The 22,925-nt window shown below is 46.6% G+C and overlaps 1 protein-coding gene across 1 annotated transcript in view; it reads right to left on the bottom strand.

The window, feature by feature from the left end:
- Positions 1-22,925, bottom strand: part of ADAMTS3 (ADAM metallopeptidase with thrombospondin type 1 motif 3) — a gene marked incomplete at its 5' end in the record, with an annotated part of 126,031 nt that overhangs the window by 34,680 nt on the left and 68,426 nt on the right. The window contains one exon of the mRNA XM_081999422.1: positions 1,064-1,263. Within this exon, the coding sequence (XP_081855548.1) occupies positions 1,064-1,263 (200 nt within the window). The remainder of the gene's footprint in view (positions 1-1,063; positions 1,264-22,925) is intronic.

Raw genomic sequence — 22,925 nt, 5'->3', positions numbered from 1 at the left:
CGATAGCGAAAGGATTGAACTCTCACAGCCAGGAATGATGGCAGCCGATGTGACACAGAATGTTGCAAAGATCATTTCTAAGCCTAAGGAATCATTTTTAAATTAGTCCAGGAATAAAAAGGCGTGTGTAAAAAATACAAGACTCATTTCTACGTTCATCAAATCATTATTAATTGTAAACCTATTCTCTTATAAACAGTCCTCGGGATATTGTTTTTCTTTCCTGGAAAAACTTATGATCCCCACAGCTTCTTAAAAGGTATCCGTATAGGTCTGACACGTATATGCATTAAGAGAAGGCCAGACATTGCAAGGGATTATACATCTCCTTTACATTCCTTGCCTGTATTTTTTTTTTTAGATTTCTTCTAAGACAGAAGAAACCATTTAAGCTTGAGCAATTCTAGCATTCAATGCTGGTATGGTACATGATTTTACTGCCCAGTGTGAACTGTGCTCTTCTGTAATGTGCATTTCCATAGAGCCTGATAGTGTAGTTCAAGACCGTATCTTTAAACATAGTATCTTGCCATTGATTTTACAGCCAGAAATGTATGGGTAGACACAAAATACTTGCTAACCCTGTAAGACACACTATGATAAAGCAGTTCTACGAGCCTCTGTTCCTTTGCAGTTTCTATATAAATACAGATATTGCCACACGAGTTAAGGACGAGACGTTACTAGAAGGTTTGCTTTCTTTCAGAGAGCTGTTAGGGGTTTAGAACGCCTTTTTGCTCTGCTTGTTTATTCTTTAACCTGGTTTCCTTCAGAAGTGTGTTGCGGGAGACGTTAGGAATTACGCAAAGTGTATCAAGTTTACATTTTTCCCCCACTGTTTTTCGACTATTTTCCAGTTCTTGGAATTACCCTAGAACGTGCCCGAGAAAACTACTGTGAAAAAGATCAGTTAAAGGAACATCTTGAAAAGGGAGAACCAGATCCAACAGCAGACAAAATGATCATATTTGCGTCAAGCACGGTCTCCTAGATACTCCTGCGAGAGATTACAAAGCCGTTCACGTTCCTAAACAAGCAGTGCAGCGCTGTGGAAAATACTCACTATGTTCATGAGGGTGAGGAGGTAGTTTTGAACGTGTTCTTTGCCATGGAATCGGACAACAGAGTCATCCACGCCCAGCAGCACCTCAATGTTGTAGTCGTCGTCTCCCGCGTGCCGGCGGCGCCTCAGGGTTTCGTTCAGTTGCTGCTCTACGCTGCTGTACAGGGAACTCAGCTCTCTGAGGACGCCCAGAAGAGACCCTACAAGAAACAGTAAGACATCAACGTCTACTCCAATTCCATTTCAGAAACATCCTCCCGCACAACACCCTCCTCTGTAGAGTCGCCACTTCTTAGGATAAAATAAAACAGGAACTCTGAAGAGATTATTCTAGTGGCGTAGGGGTAGGAGGAAATCAGATACTCAATGAAAAGATTCATTCAACCATATGGTTCTATAGTTTATCACACGGCTCTTATTTCAAGCATAAAATTCATCTCTAAGGAGATTTAGACCAAATACTTCACTTCCTAACCCGGAATTTCCCCCATCCTCTTTTCCCAACACATCAGGCATGTGTTACAGAGTGCCACAGACATGGGATGCCTCAGCATTCGCTGGGGATGCTGTACAACACTTAACCTGTGGCTTTCGCGCTCCAAAGTAACGTGGTCAGCCCCAATTCGTGTTGAAAAGGTCTCAAATAGCGGTGTTGTGTGTTTCCCCCTCATACCCCATCGCTGGAAGAGCTAAGCTAGAACTTCCGACTGACTTACTGGTTTTCTAATTCTTTGTTTAAAAAGTAGGTGTTGGAACATCCTCTCCTGTGAATATCACAGAATACTAGAAGGGTTCCTTGAAGACACCGGTCAAGGGGCAGAGTTCAGATGAACCATTCGGAACCAGCTTTTAAGGGGCTGCATTCAACAGCAGCGATGACTCCTAAGTGATTTCTTCCACTTAGGACAGGAAAGCAAAACATCACCATGGATTTTTGACAGGAAAAAAATCATAGTTGTAGGCTACTTAGTTCTTCCTAAATCTGAGCCAGCACACTAACAGGCTCTAAGCAATAAGCAACAGTGAAGAGGCCTGTCTGGAACATCTTACAGAGTGAACCGCTAGCTCCGTATTGCAGTCCTCACTAGGAACCGAGCTGTTCCTGTGTATCTGGCTCTGCGGCAGGCAGGGAGCATCCCCGTTCCCCAACTCTTCCATTTGGAAGAAAGAGATGATATAGCCCTTAAATACACAGAGATCTTCCAGCTCTACGAACGCAGCAAAAGCAACCAGCGTCCAGCGGAGGATGGTCCCGCCTTCCTGTTGCGTTGACTCGTATTGGAACGGGGCATTCCCCCAAAGGGTGGCACAGCTTTCAAGCCCTTTTCCTCTACGCTGGAGTTGATGAGAGCCAAGGTTGCAAGTACAAAAACTGGCCCTTCACATGTTTTCAGGCAAGACTCCCAGTAAACTGGATGTAAGTTTTGCTTATGGAAGGACAGCAGGACCAGGGCCAATGTTGTAAAATGTGCTGGATGGCCACGCTGTAATTCGCCTTGAGCAGATTCAGCTACCGGCTGAATTAGCTGGGAAGACTCTCCCTCCTAAGTACCACAGCAACACATAAATAACTCTCCCCAAACCCCACATCAAAAGGCAAGGTTGTCCCCGGTTGTTTTCAGAAGCTTAGCCCACCGCTATGGGTGAGAGACCAGATCTGCAAACAGCTTTACAATTCAACCGCAAGTCCTCTCGCTCTCAAGAATGTGAACCCTGTGATAGCACACAAGTGGGAAATTCATAGACAAGCTCCAATTCTAAAAATTGCTGCAGCTGGCAAAACTGCCGAGCGCAGCGTCCAACGGAAATACACCAGTAATGTCATCGCATCGCTCCGCCCGCGGCATGAATGGAATAGCTTGAGATCCCTTCAGAAAGAACCAACGACCTGCACTGTGCAGCACCTTTGGTTTGGCCGTCGCTTCCCTTCTTAAATAGGTGGTTTTGCGGTTCAAACGAAGAGAATCTCTTTCTTGTGTGCAGGTGAGCAGGCAGACCGAGTCAGGAAGGATTCCTTTCTTCCCACCCCTCTCTAATATGCAGCCACTGTCTGCACACAGAGGGTATTCTCAATATGCCAATATTTTCCATGCAGGCACCCACAGAATATTTTTCAAGTGTGCAATCCCAACAAAGCAAGAAAAAAATAACCTCACTCTAGGAAGAAATGTAATGACCATTTTTGGCCAAGATTCGAAAAAAAGAAAAAGGAGCACTGGAAACATTTTCAAGCATTGAGCCTCCCAACCTCCTGAAATGCAACTCGCATACTTCTTTCCACAGAAACCCCAACCCTTCCCTGGCCGGGCTCAGTGGTAACAACCCAACCGTCTCCCTCAGCCTGGCATGCCGCGTATTCCATGAAACGTACCAGGACTTCTGAGGATATTAAGCTGGGACCACTCTAGCTACAGTTTTCCTAACGCTTTTTTAATTCTTTGTCTGCTGTTCGTGGCACTACGTAAGTACACGACTCCTTAACAGAAACACTAACATGGGGAAACAACTGTTGACTTAAAGGCTGATTCGAGCTGCTTATCAGTCAGTAACTACTTCGCAAGCCCTGTTCTACGTGTTGCCTTTCGCCACACCTTGCTGGGAAGCGAAGCTGCGGGGTCCTCTCCCTGAACACACTCACTGTAAATTGCTATGCCCTGCCCAAAATATACAGGGCAATACGAGTGGTTTATCTGTTCTCTTGCTGTCTGTTTTCCATAACCCAGCACTTAACTGTCTTTGGAGTCAAACGATCGCAATCAAACCCAGGTTATATGCACTAACGATAGCTCCGTCTGCAAACGCTGCGGGCTGCATCCATTGCCAAGCACTTAACAAAACGCAAGGGCAAAGGGATGCCGGCGTGACACAGGAGAGCAGCGGCGCAGCGCGTTCAAAAAATGTGTAGACGTGGCACTTCGGGACACGGTTTAGTGGGCATGGTGGTGGCGGGTTGACGGTCGGACTTGATGATCTTAAAGCTCTTCTCCAACTTTAATGATTCTGTGTTTCTAAGATGCCAACGTTCCTACAGCCCAGCCATTAAATCTCTTTCTTTGTGCCACCGCTCATGATCCACCTGAGTACTAGGGCACTGGTGGAAATTTTAGAAGAGCTCAGAGCGTCAATGAACCTTTTCAGAGCATTAAAGTCTGTTCCAAATACCCCAGTCAAACTGAAGCTATTTACCATAATTGATCATCATTAATTTTGGCTCATTCTAAAAAGTCTGTTCCGGGCTGACTGGCTTCACCCACAGCACAGGGAAGGGGGACCAGCAGGTATCCTTTCTGAGAAATGCACAGAAAGCGTCCTCAGGTGTGTTCTGTTCAGAAGATGGCAGTATTATTATTCTTATAAATATAAGACACACATGTGTAGTTCAGAACCTCCCAGGCAGGTAGACACGGAGACAAACACAGGTATTTTACCTAATCCGCTCTACAGAAGGCTGTCCAAGTTGGCCTCCGGTCTATGCATCGCATTGCTCCAAATGAGACTAATTACAAAGCCAACCCCTACGTTTACTGTGAAGTTGTAGTGAAAACCATCTTCTATCTCCTTTCTGTGATGAGAGCTTCCTGGCTTTGGAAGGGTGAGCTTTTCAGAAAGCCACAACCTCTACAATTCAGAGTTCTTTCAAAAATTTATGGATGCTGTAGCAGGAGGAGACATTACGGAAAAATCTTAGCAGAGAGCTATTTACTGCAGTATGAGTGCGACAAGCGGTGAAGGCATCGGCATTCTCCATTCAGTTCATTCAGTAGGTACGTACAGGTACTCATAATGGAAGGGCAGAGTCTGAATGCTTCTTGCACGAAACCCTTGCAACTGCAGAAAACAGACTGCTCGCTGTGCTCGGCAAGACTTTGCACGGAATGGGCCACACAGAAAACTGGCATTCAAAGAAAAATGCATCATAATCTTTGCATGTTAATCCAGGGCTTAGGAAAACCTGAGGTGCTCGAAGCTGGTATAACTCTTCTAAGCATCAGGACTGCAGAGAGCGTATCATCTGCAAATATTTAAATCCAGGTGTGGTGTTAGCATTGAGATGAACAGTTTACATGTAGGCAGTCATGCAGATTTGCTAGCTGAATGCCTAGCGCGCATGTTGGAGCTGCTGTCACCAGGTAATGGAGAAACCAATCTTTCCTTATAAAAGTGTTCTCCAGAGCACAGAACAAGTAATTTGGACACAAGCAAAAGCTGGAGAAACGACCCCCTTCTTACGAGCGGGAAGAGATCACAACAATGCTTACTCAAGTGAATTATTTAAATTAATCATCTGAAGACAAAGGTTCTTTGCAAGTTAATCTACAAAGCCAACCTGGCAGCTTTCAGTGCGTTGCCTTACGCAGTAAAGAGAGACGGCCGTCGCCGAACGGCAATATTCTCTGTCGCGCACAGAGGGAACTAGGCTGTCTGTTTGCGGATTTGTGCTAGACAGACTAATCCTTCCTAATCTCATTCTGGAATGAGCTGGTTCATTATCTCTTCCTTTTTTATTTTGCTAGTCACCTGCGTCTTTTACATCATGATCTTACCTGTCAGAAAAAGATTAGTCCCCGCTCTTTCACCAAGTGAAATGGTTACGCCAACAGTTGGGTAGGAAGTCAAAACATACAGCACGGTATGCGTGCCTGCAGGCGTGGAATTTCTCTTCTTTTCTCACAGCACACACCAGAGCCTGCCTACCGTGCAAAACTGAGGAGAGCAAAGAATGACACCTTCCTCCAGTCCAGCTGGGGTTACTCTGCCAGGAAAAGACAGGAGGAGTTCTGTGCACGTAGCAAATGAAGTAGTGGAAACTGAACAGAGATGCACCAGAATGACATCTCCTCCACGTCATCGGATTTTCTCCGAAAAACCGTGGTTGCTAACCTGGCCTTGTGCCACCTCTAGAGACTTGGAACCATGCTGATGGACTTGGGCGGCAAGTTTCTGCCAAGCACAAATAAACCTACGGAGCCCCTCTGTCCACCCAGACGTGCGTATTTGAAAAGCCAAAACCCCTTTGCAGACCCATGAAGTCTGCCTCCCCTCGAAATCCTTCTTCAGAAACACTGAACTTTTAACATAAACACCTAGGTCAAAAGTTGGGCATAACTGTACCCCTCCCAAACGCCTTCCTGTATTTAAAAACCAAAAGATACTCTCGTTACAGCATGTATCTTTCCTGAGTGTAACTTTAAAACAATGAAACTATGGCTCTTTCCCTACTATTGAAGAAAGCTGTGACCTGCCCAAGTCTAATTTCATGAACGCTGTCGTCAGCCAAACCTCTGTACACCTAAAGAGAACCCTGAGCGTTTCTCACACGGAAGATTCATACAATCTTACTTTACGCTGTAAAATACGTGGACTGAATACTGTGATACAACGCCTTTGATATCAGCAGTGTTCCTTATACCTGTGTACCTGTGTTACTCGTATGCGCTTACTTCCTTAAGGAATAAGAGGGTACGCCGGGATGTTGCGTCCTTTCTTCAGACTTCACTGGGTGGAATGGAGCTGAGCATGACCTGTCCACGCTTCACGCTTCTTGAGCTGGCACCGGAGCCCCTCGGGGTGCGCAGCTAGCCGTGGCAAGCGAGGGAAGGCAGGAATAGCTCTGCAGCAGCGGGAACGGGGGTTACCTTCAGAGTCGGACGGTTAGAGCCTTGCTCAGTCCCTGGCTGCTTCCCTCGCGTGGGAGAAAACTCAGCAAGTAAGCGAATACACAGGCGCTGAGGTTTACAGCTGTGAGCACACGGCGGCGATGAACGCAGCGTAACTATAAGCCCGCCCATTGTCAAGGAACTCTTCCGCTCCAAGTCACACCGTGCGCGGAAGAGCGAGGAGAAGCCTCTCCAGGGCATCAGACTGACAGACGAGAGACCTGCCTTCATCTAACCCTGCCGGATCGATACCGCTGCTGTGGCGTGTGTGGCCCAAGGACGCGTGCCTTGTCCCGCATCCCTTTCGGAGGCACTTTTCTCGTCTCAGCGGACGTCCGAGCTAGCGGACGAGCGGTTCATACCCGTTAGCGCACAAAAAAGGGAAATGCCTCGAAAGAGTGGCAGGGCAAGATGTGACCCGCTGCTCCGTGCCCCAGTGCTGAGCTGGAGAGAAGCCTGGCTCACCTGGTCCCTGCAGGCTCCTGCAGCTCCTGTGGCTGCAGGGCTGCCAAGGCCACAGGAGCAGCGGGCAGGGCTGCGTCGACCTGCCTAACATCGCTCAGCGATGTTCTGAATAGGAATCGTGTCGTACCGTCCCCTGAGAAAAAGAACAAACGGAGATGGAGGAATCGCATTTCAGGAAGGATCCGAAGCATAAGCACGAAAACTCATCAGCGGAGGCGAGGTCGGTGGAGAGAAAGGAAGCATACACGGCGACAGAAAGGAGAGGTCGGGGGGTTGCAAGGATGCAAGCGAAGGTCTTCTGAGCCGGGTGAAGAGCTGGCAGCGGTGCCGGAGGAGGGCAGCTGTCTGTCGGGGCGCAGCGGTGGACGTGTCCGCGGGGCCAGCGGGCCAGCCTGGGGCCACGGGCTGATCGTCAGCCAGGAGAGCTACAGCCGCGTCCCGGCACCGCCCTGCCGCTGCGCAAAGGCGCGCAGGCCACGCGTGCAAGCTCGCGAGGAGCAGGATGACGTCACCGAGCTAGAGTTTCTTTTTGGCGAAAGATTATGACCCGCGGATGAATTCTGGAGAAGCAAGCACTCGGTAGCCGAAGCTCGCCTCTTCCTGAAAATACAGCTGGCAACGGTGTCTCGGGAGGCTCCGCAACGTCGCTAATTCAAAACGAAAATAATGAAAAATCAGTTTGGAACAAATTGAGATCAACGCATATGCCGCCTTAACGAGGGTGTTAATGTATAGTTGTCCCCAAGGACAGCTGTATTCTGTAGCAGCTAAAAAATTCCATTATGCTACTTTCAAAGAAAGGAAACTGGGCCAACTCATAATGTCACTTCTGAAGTTGCACTAAGTAGCCGTTGCACATTTTTCTACTTGTTAACCACTGGATGAATATTGAGTTTCCATGATTGCCTTCTCTCCTAGTGAATAGTTGCTTGAAGTTCAGTATTTTCTTCAGCTCTCAAAACCTGTGTTACTAGGGTGCAGACAGGCATTCTCGCTAAGTTTTCCCCTGCTCTTTTTCCCAGTCCTAACGTCCAGATCTTTCAGAACGCTACAGAGCTTAGTCTGTTTATTTGACTGAACTTCTGTGCATCTGCACCCAGGACAGCGACAAGAGAAATTACCGGACACAAAAAATGAGCAGTAAGCTTCTCTTGTGATGAAATGCAAGAAGGGTAGGAAGAAAAGGATGGCTCACTTAGGAAAGGCAGCTGATGATAGCAGTGGCTCTACTACACCCTGAAGATGATGTTTAAAACCCTTGAAGGCAGCTTTGCTCCTTTCGCAAAGCACGAGAGCTAAAAAGTGAAGCAACCGTGTGAAGTAAGCAGTGAAGGTACTCCAAGGAATTCTGCTTCTGAGGATATTTTTCTTTGTGAAACAGAATTTTCCACAAAAAACACACCTGGAATAAACTGCATAGAGATAACTGGTGCATCAGGCTGATTTTAGTAAGTCATCTGGCCAGGCCCCGTGACTCCTGACTGTCCGGGTCCAGCCGAGGTGATGGCATCTCACACCCTTTCCAGAGAAGTCAACCACCGACAGCTTCCCGCTAACTCTGAGGGAAAGCCATCGGCATCTTTGACTGACAGGTCAAAAAGAATGCATAAGGGTTAAAACAAGGCTTGCTAACTGAAGAAACTAGCTGAAAATGACCTTTCCCTACCTTGCGCTTGGAATGAGATTCACCGATGGAAGCACTCGGGTGGGAAGGGCTCTCTGGAGGCCACTCAAGCAGGGCCAAATTCAGAGTCGCAGCAGGTTGCCCGGAGACTCATCCCGGCCGCCTCGCAGCTCTTGGTGGATGAAGGTCCCAGCTCCTCTCTGGGCCCCGACCCAGGGAAGCACCCCCCCCAGCAACCCATTTTTCCTAGTACCTGCCCTCATTCCTCCTGTTGCAAGAGATGACTGTTGCCTCTTGTCCTCTTGTTGAACGTTTGAGACGCCTTCTCTGTAACCCCTGTATCTAACATTAATGCCAAATACTCACATGTTACCTGTCTCGCTCTCCCCAGGGGTCTGTATAGTGATAATAAACGCAACTGTCCTCAAGACATAAAAAAGCCGTCATGAAAAAGTTATTCCGCAGCTTCAAGCTTTATTGAAGCCAAAGACTGAGATTTTATCCAGATTTTATCTATGGTCAACGCAGATCAGATTATCAAAGGTCCTCAGCAACCTGCTTTATACAAAAGCTCATCTGCCTTTTAAACGCACCCACGCAACTCAGGCAGGTTTAGCAGAGTTTCAGGTATTGCAGTGGGCTTTTAACAGTTCCACAACACGCTTTGCTGACCATTTCTTCTGTTCTTTACTAACTAACAATTTAAGATGTTGATGCCTTCTAAAGACCTGGCCCTTCAGATGTGGAACAAGAAGCTACCAGGAGTGGATGGCCAGCTGTTTGGCAGCTGGCTCCCACAGACTTCAGCAGGAACACAAGAATACCTCTTGGCTTCTGTGGACCTTTTGCCAAAAAATTAGTATGAGAAACGCAGGAGGTAGCTTAATTACAACAAAGGTCAATATATGCACTTGAATAAATCTGTGAAAGCCCCTAGTTTTTTGCCTAGCAGGGCTTATTTTGAAGTCCGCGTTTCAAAAAGCTGTGGAAGAAAAGAAGAATCATTTAGGTCAAACGGCAATTCCAAACAGTTCCAACAGACTTCTAACTTATTTCTCCAGGAATTGCTTATATGCAAAATTTTTGTGGCACTGCTGGCACCGTCTAATTATGAGGGATCGGTGCTTGCAAAAGAAACCACCCAGGTCGTCAAGTGGAAAATATTATGACAGGATGTTCTCATTAGGTTCTGGGATGTGCTGAAACTTGTGTGCCTTGTTTTACTACGTTCTTCAAAAGAAAAATCCTAGGAAGTTAAGCACTCTCCCTTATCTTTTCTTGCAGAATTCCATGGAATTGCCTTTTACTCCAGAAGCATCAGAATGACGTTCTAACGGTACCACAACTGTCTTTGTGGTGTGAGAAGAATCTGCCCCTTACTCCAGCGTCACTGCCCCGAATCCCCCCTTCCCAGGCCAAACACCTATGCTGGGACTTGCAACCTTCGCTCCGAGATTCGGTTCCTTAATATTGTTATTGTCTTTGATGGAATGTGTATGCGAGTTTGTCTTTGCTTAGCTATTGCCAAAACTCCCGCTTGTTTGTTTTTGGGGGCTGAGTGAAAGTTTGGATCTGAAGCAATCCCAACCGAGCATGTCGGCCATAAAAATAGATGGCTTCACTGTAGGTTAAGTGCTTCCAGAAGCCAGTGGGCACCGTACAGAGCGTCTCTCTGGGCTATTTCACAATAAACAAACATTCTCTGTGAAGTTCTGGTAACGCAAAGCAAGCCAGTCCTCCTGCAGCAACATGGGACGGTCACAGAGAGGAGAGAATCGGATTTAACATTTCCCTCAAGGGAGACAGAACAACCACCTGGGCATTAAGAAAAACGAAACCAAAAAAACCCAGAATAAACCACAAGCCATTCCTTCTCTTCTCTGAAGACTACCATAAATGTGGTGTCAGAAGCCTGAAAGGCCCAGCTGAAAGCCAAGTTATCAGACCATGACCTGGGTGCAACTGCTGGTTATGCCGCTCTGTCCGCTTCCCAACAAAACCATCGGGAAGCTGGGATTGCAGCAAGCCAGTCCGACCCGTACCGTTCAGGCGGGGTTCTAAAAGGGTCGGAAACAACTTGCAGCGGGAGCGAGGTACTCAGCTCGCTTTTGAAAGTCCCGCTGAAACGCACGTGAAGCCTTAGCCATCGCTAGGATCCTCACGGGTGAGATTTCAGCGTTTCCTACTTTCCGGAGCTGCTCTCAGTGCCATGTCAAAGGTGGGAAAGTCACAGGAAAGCACCGGCCTTTTCTTCATGAGCATGAATGACAGAGGCACCGAGATGTCCAGCAGCGAGTGGACAGCGAAGCAAACTGGGACTACCACGATGCAAACCTTTTCCGTGAAAAAAAACAAATGGTTCGAAACGCTCTACGTGCAACTTTCCACAGCGGTGGTGTCTGCGTTGTGATAAACTTGGAGATCTGCACACAAAAATCAGCAGATTTCACACAAAACCCAGAACCCTAAGTTCACAATGCCCGATTTCTTCCACCGGAATAACCAGGCGGAGAGAAACGGCTCAGAAGCCGTGCCTCCCATGTGAGAACTGCAGCCCCACGGTAAATATGCAATCTTGGATCTTTTGGTGTATAATTCCTCCAGGCTTTTTGCCTGCTTTTTAACTGAAATCACATTAAATTCAAAAGCAATAAAAACTCGGGGAAAACCATACAGGGCCGGCTGAAGCAATGACGCTGGGAATAGTGTCTGAGCAAGAAGTCCTGCATTTGCTCCTATTTTTTTCCCCATGGGTTCTCATCTAAATGAAGCATTGCGGATAATGTTTCTCACGGGTGCAGCCCCAGCTCGCCGTGCAGCCCAGCCCGGGAGCCGTCAGAACACCCACCTCTTCCCAGGGCTGCTTCCCAATGGAATTACGCAGCTGCTATCCAAACCTACGCTCTAACAAACATAAACAATTTTAAAGACGAGGGAAGTGCTTCCATCACTTGAACATGTGTTGTCATTTGTCAACAGTTTTAGGTTAACTAGAGATAGTATTTCATGTTGAGCTTTTAAAAAATACATCTAACTTAAAAAAAAATATGAACTCATTTGCATGTCCACACCGAACTGAGCCAAGGGGTGGCGTAAATATGTTTAGAGAAAGTCATTCTTCACCTGAGGGTATCCAAAGGGGCTGCGGAAAGGCCAAAAAAGAAGCTTGTCACACAGCCCAAACACAGAAGTAGTCTGAAAACACTGACAAACCTAAACAAACATAGGTATCCATTTACCGACTCAATAATGCTGTGTTTAAAGTATCAACTGAAGATATTTAGGAATTAAAGCATTACGAGGAGAAACTCAGTATGAATAAAGTCGCCCAGGAGATGCCAAGACATGAAGGCATGGGAAAGCAAAATGGAAGACAGGAACGCGCACCAGGTGTTCTCTCTGCTGTCTGTTGTGCACCGTGTGCGGATGGAAGCGCTGCTGTGCCCGTGAGAGTCCAAGGCCGCGGCAAGGCGAGGTTTGTCGGCAGATGTCACACCTTGCAAAGTCAGCTAGCAGAACCGGAAAACGCCGACAACCCTGCAAGCACACAAGCTGCCCTTTTGAAAGAGAAGCAACCAACCTTCAAGAGAAGTACGAGCTGGAAACAACCGTTCTGAGTGTGATCAGACACTTATTGTTTAGGTTGTGTGTGTGACAGGAAATGCAACTGGTATCTGTGGATCAGAGGAGGCGTTAGCAGAGGACAAAGACACTACGGCATTTCCTACTGGAAACAGCGTGATAGGTAGTTTCAGAGCTTTAGGTCACTGAGGACTGGCGAGGAGTGCTTAAAATGTGCCATTGAACCAGCATCCCGTTGAGTGCAGGAGCTAGTAAGATTATGAACTTCTATTTTCCAGGCTCATCTTTTTTTGTAGGTCTTCCCTTGAGGATCAGGGATATGACACCAGAGATGGAATGAAGATTTTTGGGGAAATACCCTCCCACCTCCCCCTCAGTGCTTCCGTTCTTCATCGATGGTCTGTGAGGTTCCTTCCAAGGTGGTACAGATTATTTAGAGGGTGCTTGACTGGTGTTAGTGATGGGCTAACAGGAAGCAGCAAATGTGACCAAAGACGGCCATCTGCTGAGGGACTTGCTGTTAGAGCTGTAGTAATGCAGCGAAGAGAGTGTAGGGGAAGCTTAGGAGGAAGGAACACCACCAAAATGGAAGAAGGACCTCCCAGCCTACAGCAGGACTGCCTGCATTTGCAAGGTAATGATGGCTCTGGTCTGATGCAATAAATACTCTATGAAATAAAAATAGTAGCGATTAGGTTCAGACGCAACTCCACTTTCACAGTAGCTTAACCACACCGAGGAATTGCGAAAAAAAGAGAGGAAAAGTTCTTGTGACTTCATACACAGTCTGGATATCTTTCACCCTCCTGAGATGATTAAGCCAATTAGAGCTTAGAGCATTATAGCTCTGTTTATATTCTCTCCAGTGGGACCCTTAGCGTGACAGTGACTGGTAGAATTACAAACAAACAGGGATTAAAGGAAGGTCTGAATCTCCGGGCTGCAGGATTATTCATTAAATGCATGAACTCAATGGGCCGCAAACACAAACGTTATCTTACTTTGTTGTTAGACTTAAAAGAGAAACGAAAATATTTTGAAGTGCTGACTGCTTCCATAGAACATTTGGTTATCTGGTACCTTAGCAATTCCAGCTGCAGAATAATTCTGCGAAGGATGGAAGATTTCCTGCACGATCTTCCTTGGCGGCTCTGCGGAGCCACCTTTGCTCTGACGTAACGGGAAGGACGCTTCCTTTCCATGCATCGCCAGCGAAAACAGCTCTTAGCGCTCCTTTACATGACAGATGGATGCCAGCAGCACGCTTAGGAAGCCACACAGAACCACAAAGGCATCATCCTGTACATATCTGAATGTGTTTAGAGCCAACTTGGGATAAAATTTTCCAATGGAAATGGCTAGAATTTTGCCCTGTAATTTTCTCGGCATCACTTCTCTACCTGGCATGAGGCTTGTCTAGAACTGTCGGTTATCCTTACCTGGCAGCAAACATACACAAAACAAAGCCGAAACTTAAACACTATTAAGGAAACTATAATTAAATATTTTGGCCAACTATTAACTGTTCTTTTTCCATCCCATGACCAGAAACTGGTAACACAAAAAGCAAAAGAGGAACGTCAGCCGGCTCCGGAGTTCTCACCACTGGAGAACACGAGCTTGCTGGCGCAAGCTCACACTTGACGCAGAACAGGACAGTTGGGTCCCGCTGCAACAGTTCTACATTCAGCTGATTCACGGTGAAAGCACTTTTAGATTTGTCTAGGAACTTGCCATGCTCTAGGTCTGAGAAGGGAGTGACAAATGCCGCTGGAAGTGGAAACGTCGCTTGAGGTTCTAACACATACAGTCATACAATCACGCTAAGATAAGCAGCAGCTAGAAAACATACCCGGGTGAGGGGCGTTAGCAGGCACAGCACCATTGTAAATAACTGGATATCGAAGTTACTGAACAAATCTATGGCCTTGAACTTCCAGAGCCAGAGCGAGTCTGGCTGATGCAAAGCAAGCGGGAGGCATACGTCTGAGGCATGCCAACTTTATAAGACAGGAGTTGTTTTTAGAAAAGAATGAAGCCCATGGCACGCGCCAGATCTACACGAAAGAATGCCTGTGAGATCACTTCTCTAAAGACCTTCCTTCCATAGTCCTGACATGATATAAACTGGTTTGGTATTTACACGCGCTGGGAACTCCTTCGGTACGTTTTCTGGCTTTAAGTAAAACCAGCTGTCACCACTCTGCTGTAAGACATACTGCGAAGACTCACACAAGGCACGTGCCACGTTCTCAGACGGACTCGCAGGAAGCGCCACAGGCACAGTGAGACTTAAAACACAAGTCATCTCAGATACCCCGGGTTTAGCGGATGACTGTAAAAAAGGTGACGAGTAAGTCTCAGGATCCAACTGAGCTCGTTTTGAACATGCTGCCACTCTTTGCTCAAGGACTACCGGCTTCTGCTTTGACAACGGGAAGCTTAAGAGCACAGGAAGGATGCTCTCCACATCCAGTGCTGTAGCAAAGAGGAGAAGTAATGGAGAATAACAACGCCCAGCCTACTTGCTATATAGCCCCAAGGTCTAAGGGACACATTTACACCTTGCCTTCCCACCACTAATACCAGATCACAGCTCTGCATTGGCTTAACACGGGCCTCAGGACTTGTCTGGCCTTGCCCTGCCTCATCTGCTCTTGCCCTTATTTTTAGCTTGGTTTTAGCTGTACCGAGGCATTGCCCACCGACAGGTGACTACTGCCTGGCTTGTCCAGCCGTAACAGTCAAGTTAGCCAATAGTCTGACGATTAATGTGTACCCTGTTTTAGTTGCAGCTTCCCTTTGTACAGTAGCACCGTAAGGACTTACGCTATACGTAGGAAAAAAGCTAACAAAACTAAGAGATCGCGGCGTAACACTGCCTGCGGACCTGGCAGGAAGAAGAGTTAGAACCAGATCGCTTGACAAGCCGTATCACTAATGCCGAGTGGACACGAGACCACCAAGGAAAAAACTCCACTGTCCGGAGCAGAAGGCTCCAGGTGAGGAACTCAGGCCAGCGACAACCCACGGCCACGACAGCAAAGGAAGGGGCAGGTATTTGCAAGCTCCCGCACGAGATATGTACAACTGCGGGATACGTAGCAGAAGTTTCCAGGTCACATATTACATACACATAAAGCAAGCAAACCCATTCCTTTTTTACTTCACACAACGCCAAGTTCTTCAGTTAAGTATCAGTGTACTCGCATGACAGCTCGTGTCATAACTGCAGACAGACGACATGGCTTCATGTGCTACCCATACAGTCCAAACAAGTCCAAGAGACCAGAACCGTGCGTTTATAGATAACGCTAAAATCAGCCGTGAAGCGAGCCCTTTAAACACAACTGTAATAAGAGATGAAATACATAAGAAGGAAAAAAGTCACATTTTGCAAAATCATCAGAGGTATCAATGTCTAAAAGTATGGAAAAAGCATCTTCAGAGGCTCTGCGATTCAGTTTGCAGATGAGAAAAAGTAAGTCAGCAACAATTTCCAGACTGGTCCACTGCTGAAACGCATACCTGGATACCTGGTCTGCTGGAACCAAATACGTGTTTGAGTATGTGAGGACTCTCTTAGTGTTTACAGCCTGGAGTGGCCAGCCCTTTACTTCCAAAGCTTCCAGCTAGTAAGAGCGCAGAGTGCATGACTTTCAAAGCCACTCTCCCAGGAACATCCAAGAGCTCTACCTTAGCAACCCTAGAAGTTCTCATGGCTTCATGTGTCATTAAATCAAAGTGAAAATAATTGTTACTCACAAGGGAGCACACTTCAAGAGTCCTTGGATTCATCATTTGAATAATGCATTATAAAAGGGCTAGGCACTTTGGAGAGGGGGATACCTGTAAAGCCCACCACATTTTGAAAACACAGGTTGCATTCATAATCTATTCGCTAACTCGGAACTTGCTGGAAGAAGAAATGCTGGATGGCTCGAGTGGTCTACATTTTTGGGCAGCTTCCTCGAGTTCCTTAAAAGCTTCAGAAGAATTCCAGGCCCTGAACTCTTTAAACGGGTATTTTCAGTAGCACTATTATGAATTTTCAGTGCTCAAGGAAGTTGCTTTAACAGAGATGTAGCCCCCCCAGTGCTCATTAACTAAGTTGTTAGAATAAGGTCTCAAAATTATTTCACTCATGGTTTGGATTCATTACTCCTAGGCATCTGAGCCAGCTTCGGTCAGCTGTTGGAAAAGAGATAAGGAGCGGAGCTTCCTATTTGGGGAAAGAGGGCTGGAGGGGATAGGCAGGAGCACTATGGTCAGTCCTCTGTAGTCTTGGGTGACCACGAGATGGACGCCTAATTCAGAACAGTCCCAGTGTACCACCACTGGGCACCAGGGAACAGAGAGCTCTTCCAACCAGCTTCAGATAGGACTAGAAGTCATAACTATCATGTGCCTTAGAGGAAGATTATTTCCTCATCTCACAACTTGATAGGTTAGCAGGACGCTCCATAAGCTGGCCTAGAAATTCACACGCCACTAGAATCAGAAGCACATCCACCGCAGAGTCGGCTTCTGGCCATGGCTCATCTTCAGGTGAAAGCATGGGGCCGGGGGAGGTCGGCAGGAGGGGAACAGTCCCTACAAACGATCAGTCAAAACATGGATAACTATGGCAAAGAGTATAGCTGCAGGAAAAAAAAAAATCCAGTCACACTTTACAAGTTCCTATATATATAAACACATTTAACAGCATGGAAGTTCTATCAAAAGCTTGTATCTTCTAGCTCCAGAAATATCCCTAGGATGATTTAACGTTTAAAATGGACCACACCATCTGCTTTCCCTTGGACAGAAGTGTGCCACAGATGACCCTCTTAAAACACGCTTCGCATTAGAGAAGGGTCCACTCACCTCCAGTTCACCACCTGCCATTCTTCTCTAACAGAAAAGGTAAATTAGTTTCTAAATAGTTCTGATTCTAAATTTTAAAACACAGTATTCAACACCATCAGCAATTAGCTAGTATCATCCTTGCTGGTCATCCTTAATTTACAGGTATCACTGCATCCAGGTTTTTAGCTACCATCTCCCCAACGGAGGAAAAGAGTTCCTGGGATCTATTCAAATGAGTATTTCTCAGTAATTAGCTTTGTTAGTTCATTTTTTGCAAGGAATGCTATTATCAAAGATCTTTACAGCTGCTGTCTATAAAGGCAGCTCACCGTTTCCCTCCACAGTCTGCATGGGTCAGGGGACGCAAGAGGCCCTTCTGGATGGACCACGATCTCCTTGACGCCGTGACAGCGACGCTACCTGCGTCAGTCAAAATGACGTTCCTTCTGTTTTATTCCAACTCCAAAATGTTGAACTTCCTTGTAAAGTTCCTAAGCAAAGCTGAGAACACATCCATGAAAAGGCATAAGGTAACTGTGTCCGGACCGACGGCTCCTGCCACCATAGACCTCCCGCTGGTCTCAACGTACGTATTGGCAGTGAGAGCTCCCAACCGCTGGTGTGACAGAAGCCAGCAATGAGAGAGAATCCTCTTGCCCGGTAAGAAAACCAGGGAACTGTATTTATAGGTAGACAAACTGCAGGTGGCACGGGAAAGAGGAAAAGCAAAAACTCAGTGGAAGAACAGATTCATAATCACAAAAACTTAACAAAATTCTTCCTGGAATAGGCTTTCTTCACCATTTTTCCTTACATATCACTTCCTCTCATCAAAGCGGCTCTTCCACCTTCTGTTCTGTTGGACAGCTAACTGCTGCGTGGGCTCTTCGTTGCGCTTCGACGAAGGGATAAATGCGTTTATATACAGGTGCTTAGTTTTAAACGCTGTGGAAGGAATTTGTTTCTGAACAAGGAGAACCTGTCACGGCCACAGTAGACATGTAACAGCAGCACGGCGTGGTCTGCGCTCATGCGTACCCCCGGCCAGAGTCCTTACCTTCGCTGAGCAGCTCACCCTCTACTGTCAACAGCAATTACACTCTAATCATCGCTTTATCTGCCCTAAGCCTCTGCCAGTCTGCAAAGCCCGCGACGCTGTCCAGACAGAACAGCAAGACCCCAAGCCGGAACACAGCTCCGCTGGATGCGGGATTACGCGGAGCGGCCAGGCGTGCCTTGCTAAAAGCAGAACTGCAGGGACCAGAGAAACAACCCTCCCTCGCACTTGTTGATGAAAGGCGTGGAGCTCGGCCATGACCGGGGATTTCTGTACGCCACCAACATGCAATTTAATGGTTCACCTAAAAATAAACGATCTTAAAATTTGTGCTGTGGAGCAGCTCCAAAATGACGTAAAACCCCTGTAGCGGAGGCCTGTCAGTCCGATCCGTGCGAGTCTTTGCCCTTTTCCAGGACAGCTTTTGTGCTCTCTTGCCTACGGAGAAGCAGAAGGAACGGCTCCCTCACTAAAGAGCTTCAGCGGAAGGGCTGCGCGTTACTCGCACAGTCTGAGCCCAAAGAGCTTTCCCGCTGGAGAGGGGAGCTGTGAAAAGCTGAAGCTGATGCGGCTAAGCTTTTCCATTAATGTAATTACCAACACTGAAAACACATCGTAAAAACCCAAGGAAAAAATGTCAGTCGTGATGAGGTGGGGCACGGTAACCTGCTACTTGAAAAATGCGGACGTACAAGAACGTTTTGACGGCAACACGCTGGAAAACCCAAAAAGGTACTTGACATTTTTTTCTGTAAAAGGAACCAGACCCGAACACACGTCTGGCTGACTTGCAGGGCCCTGGGTCCTCTCGAGCCTCCAAGAGGCTGAGCAGACCGCGATCGCCACAACCCAGCGCTAAAGCCCAGTTAATGCTGCGGGCTGGGTACTCTCGGCTGCCTTAGCCGCCTTCCTCTGGTGCGTCACTAACCGCACAGGCGGAGCTCCGAAATCTGGGCGACACAGCTGGCGGACACTGGCCAGAATGCACATCTGGCCTGGAGTCTAAAAGGAGAAAGGAGAAGTGAAGGAGAGAAGAGATGAAGCTCTATCAAAATGCCAAAGCTAGAAGCTTTGCACATAAGGAAATAGTGATCGTGCCCCTGTACTCGGCACTGGTGAGGCTGCACCTCGAATACTGGGTTCAGTGTTGGGCCCCTCACAACAAGAAGGACGTTGAGGTGCTGGAGCGTGTCCAGAGAAGGGCAAAGGAGCTGGTGAGGGTCTGGAGAACATGTCTGACGAGGAGCAGCTGAGGGAGCTGGGGGTGTTCAGTCTGGAGAAGAGGAGGCTGAGGGGAGACCTCATCGCTCTCTACAACTCCCTGAAAGGGGGCTGTGTTGAGGTGGGTGTTGGTCTCTTCTCCCAAGTAACTAGTGATAGGATGAGAGGAAATGGCCTCAAGTTGCACCGGGGGGGGTTAGATTAGATATTTGGAAAAATTTCTTTACGGAGAGAGCGGTCAGGCATTGGCACAGGCTGCCCAGGGAGGTGGTGGAGTCGCCATCACTTGTGGTGTTCAAAAAATGTGTGGACATGGCACTTCAGGACATGGTTCAGTGGGCATGGTGGTGTTGGGTTGATGGTTGGACTTGATGGTCTTAGAGGTCTTTTCCAACCTTAATGATTCTGTGATTCTGTAATTACAAAAGGTCTCAGGGCTGATAGCCGTAAGGACAGCCTACACTAGCTATCCAGCAGCTGCGGGAGCAATCATATCCCAAATTTAGATTAAGAACAAATACTGTGTTTGACCAATAACTCTTCAGTTTCATCACACTTGAGATTTAGACTTATTTTTTGTCTTAGTGAATTTAATGAAAAGAGTTCATTTCTAAGGGGAAATAAGAAAATCATTCAGGTGACCTGGTAGAGCCGAAAGGAGAAAACAGTTAACCTAAACACTGAAAAAGGTGTTCTCTTAAAGTATGCTAATATGGGCAAGAGTAGCCTAAGCAAGCACCGAGGCTTGGCTAACGCCTTCTGGAGTTCAAATTTTAAAACAGAACTTGACCACCAACCAGTGTTACCTTAGTGTACACAGGTAGACGTTTCAAACCGTGTTTTCAAGTGCTTCACTCAAGTCATCGCAAAGGAGAAAGAGTCATTTTAAGAGCAATACATGGTGAAGTACTCAACAGAGGAGCTCTCCTCTCTGACAAAGTTAAAGCGTTCAAGCATTACTGCTACAGACAAAAACTACTAATTATACAAAGTTATTAATTCATTAAAACGGCGGAAAAGATGAGACAAAGACATAATATCCCCTTGGCAGAAGCTATAAAATGATAACGTGGAAAGTGCCTTAAAGGATTTCATTAAACATCTGTCTTGTCCAATCTTTGTCGCTTCTTCCATGCTTTACAATTAATTCTATCAATACTTTTGAGATAGCATTTGGTGTACAGTAACTTTGCTGGGAAGCTCCAGGCCACAGATGAACGCTTCCTGCCTTGGGAGCTAACTTCACCTCCCAAAGCTCGACGTGCCGCTGCTTCACCAATCGCAACCCCACCCCAGAGAGCATTTTTCCAGAAGAGGTTTCAGGGAACAGCACTCGCTTCATGAATCCAGGCGTGCCTTCCTCGCGTGGCCACCAGTGCAGACTAAAGCCAAGGTGGCGAACATAATGGGCAGCCTCAGCTGTTAGATGGCTTATGCAGAGATAAACATTTAAAGGAGGCAGAAGAATGGAATTCACAGCATTCAGTCACATAAAAGGAATAACTGAGTGTGTAAAACTGGAAAAAAATGTGGGAAAATATTTATGCAGCCCATGTTACCAAAACAAAGAGAACTTCAAACACCCTTCCAACGATGCCATGAGTCACAAATTACGCGGGTCTTCGACAATGGGTCATTTCCTTCCAATGTCTTACTACCCAGTTACTCGTTAAGAGAGCTGAAAGCATAATTGTCTTTAATTGTTCAGTTGTCACTAAGTGGATTCCAACCTTCTGACATTACAAAGCCCAACAGCTGTTTTTTGGAGACTGGCCTTTCGATGAGCCTATGCACCTGCAGCGATAGCGACCCAAGTCCAAGGCAGGGTTCCTCCACCGCTAGCAACCAACTGCCAGGCAGCATCAGGAGCCAGGGTTTAGATAAAAGGCTGCACGCATGACGGGCTGCTGAAGGACGCAAAGCTGTCAGCTCTATGCGTGTACCCCAACAGATGGCAACCGAGGACGAGCTTGGCAAAGTTTTCCCGGCAGCTGAAAAACAGTTCCTCGGATGTTTGGTCTGGAGTGTGGCAATTCCTATCCGAAAGTCCCCAGCAAACTGTGATTTGGGCGAACATGCAAGATCGTGGATCTGATCTGAAGCCCGGCCATCTCAACGCAAAGACTCGTGCTGTGTTTGGGTCAAGGCGACATGCACAGAGTATCTAAAACACTGAGTGATGCATTTCAGCATCCAAACCATCAACTCCTCATCAAACACTGCACATCGTTACCGCACCGTAAGAAGGAAACTATATATACACAAAGTTACCTTACTTAAAGAGCACCGTCTGATGTGTTGTACGCATACATATATATACACTACGTTTAGATAGATACGTTATGTTTAGGTATTAAGGTGCATAAACCTGAAGTTTCAAAGACTGTTTCATTTGGCCGTCAACTCTCTCTCAAGGTGAAATATTTCCTTTTTAAACTAACTTGTACACAAGAACTGGCCGGAATAATGAAGATGGAGTATTTTTTTTTGAAAAAAATACGTAAAGAGGGAATTATATAATCCAGATAGCCCTTCGGGGCTGACAAATTCTGATTCTTCATTACAAAATAATATTCAACATCACACATGCACACTACTGTAGATGTTGTGAAATCACAGCAAGTCAGTCAAAGCCTCTCCTGTCTACTAGTCATACGTTTTCTTTAAGAGAGAATTTTAAAACTGGAAGGACTGAAATGGGGAGGGAGCAGTCCTGAATGGAAAGCCAGTTCTCAAATCTCATGATTCCTTATGAAGCAGAACCTCTCCTACCCACAGCTCTGGCTATAATTATAGAATATGACCCAAGTGTGATATACTTATAAAAACTATACAGATTGCCATGGCATACATGCTGATGTCACAGTATTTTCCGTGAAAAAAAACCAGCAAATATGCAGCTTGTGACTTGTAATTTTGACTATCATACCACAAAACTGGTTTACAAACAGGACGGAATCCCACATTAGCTCTCCTGTTTCCTTTCAGAGAGGGGAAAAAGTCTTCTGCAAGGCCCAAAACACCATGCCCTCAGTAACTGCAAGAGAAGTTCTTTCACTATGGATTTGTTCCCCTTTGATACGTTTACACAAAGAACAACTTTTTTTTTTCTTTCCATCTCACCAAATTCCTATTAGCGAGCCAACCTTGACTGCACCTCGCGCAGATGTGTTATGAATATAACTCACAGTGTTTCCACACAGGATATTTTGATCGTTCCCCTCTCTTTCTCCCCATCCCAATCCCGTCCAAAAAAGCAGAGAGTCATAAATTCTCCCATTCTGACCTCCATCTCTTTCTGGCTTGAAAGACGGTGCCATTTACATTTGCTTGACAAAGCGGTAACTAAGGAGAGAGAGTTTGTTCAGAGAGGTTCATTTCTGCTCTGTCTGGAGGTAAAGTCTACTG

Source organism: Phaethon aethereus (assembly GCF_964289735.1).
Source record: "Phaethon aethereus genome assembly, chromosome: 4".
NCBI classification, from domain to species: Eukaryota; Metazoa; Chordata; class Aves; order Phaethontiformes; family Phaethontidae; genus Phaethon; species Phaethon aethereus.
This window is presented reverse-complemented; position numbering and strand designations above follow the sequence as displayed.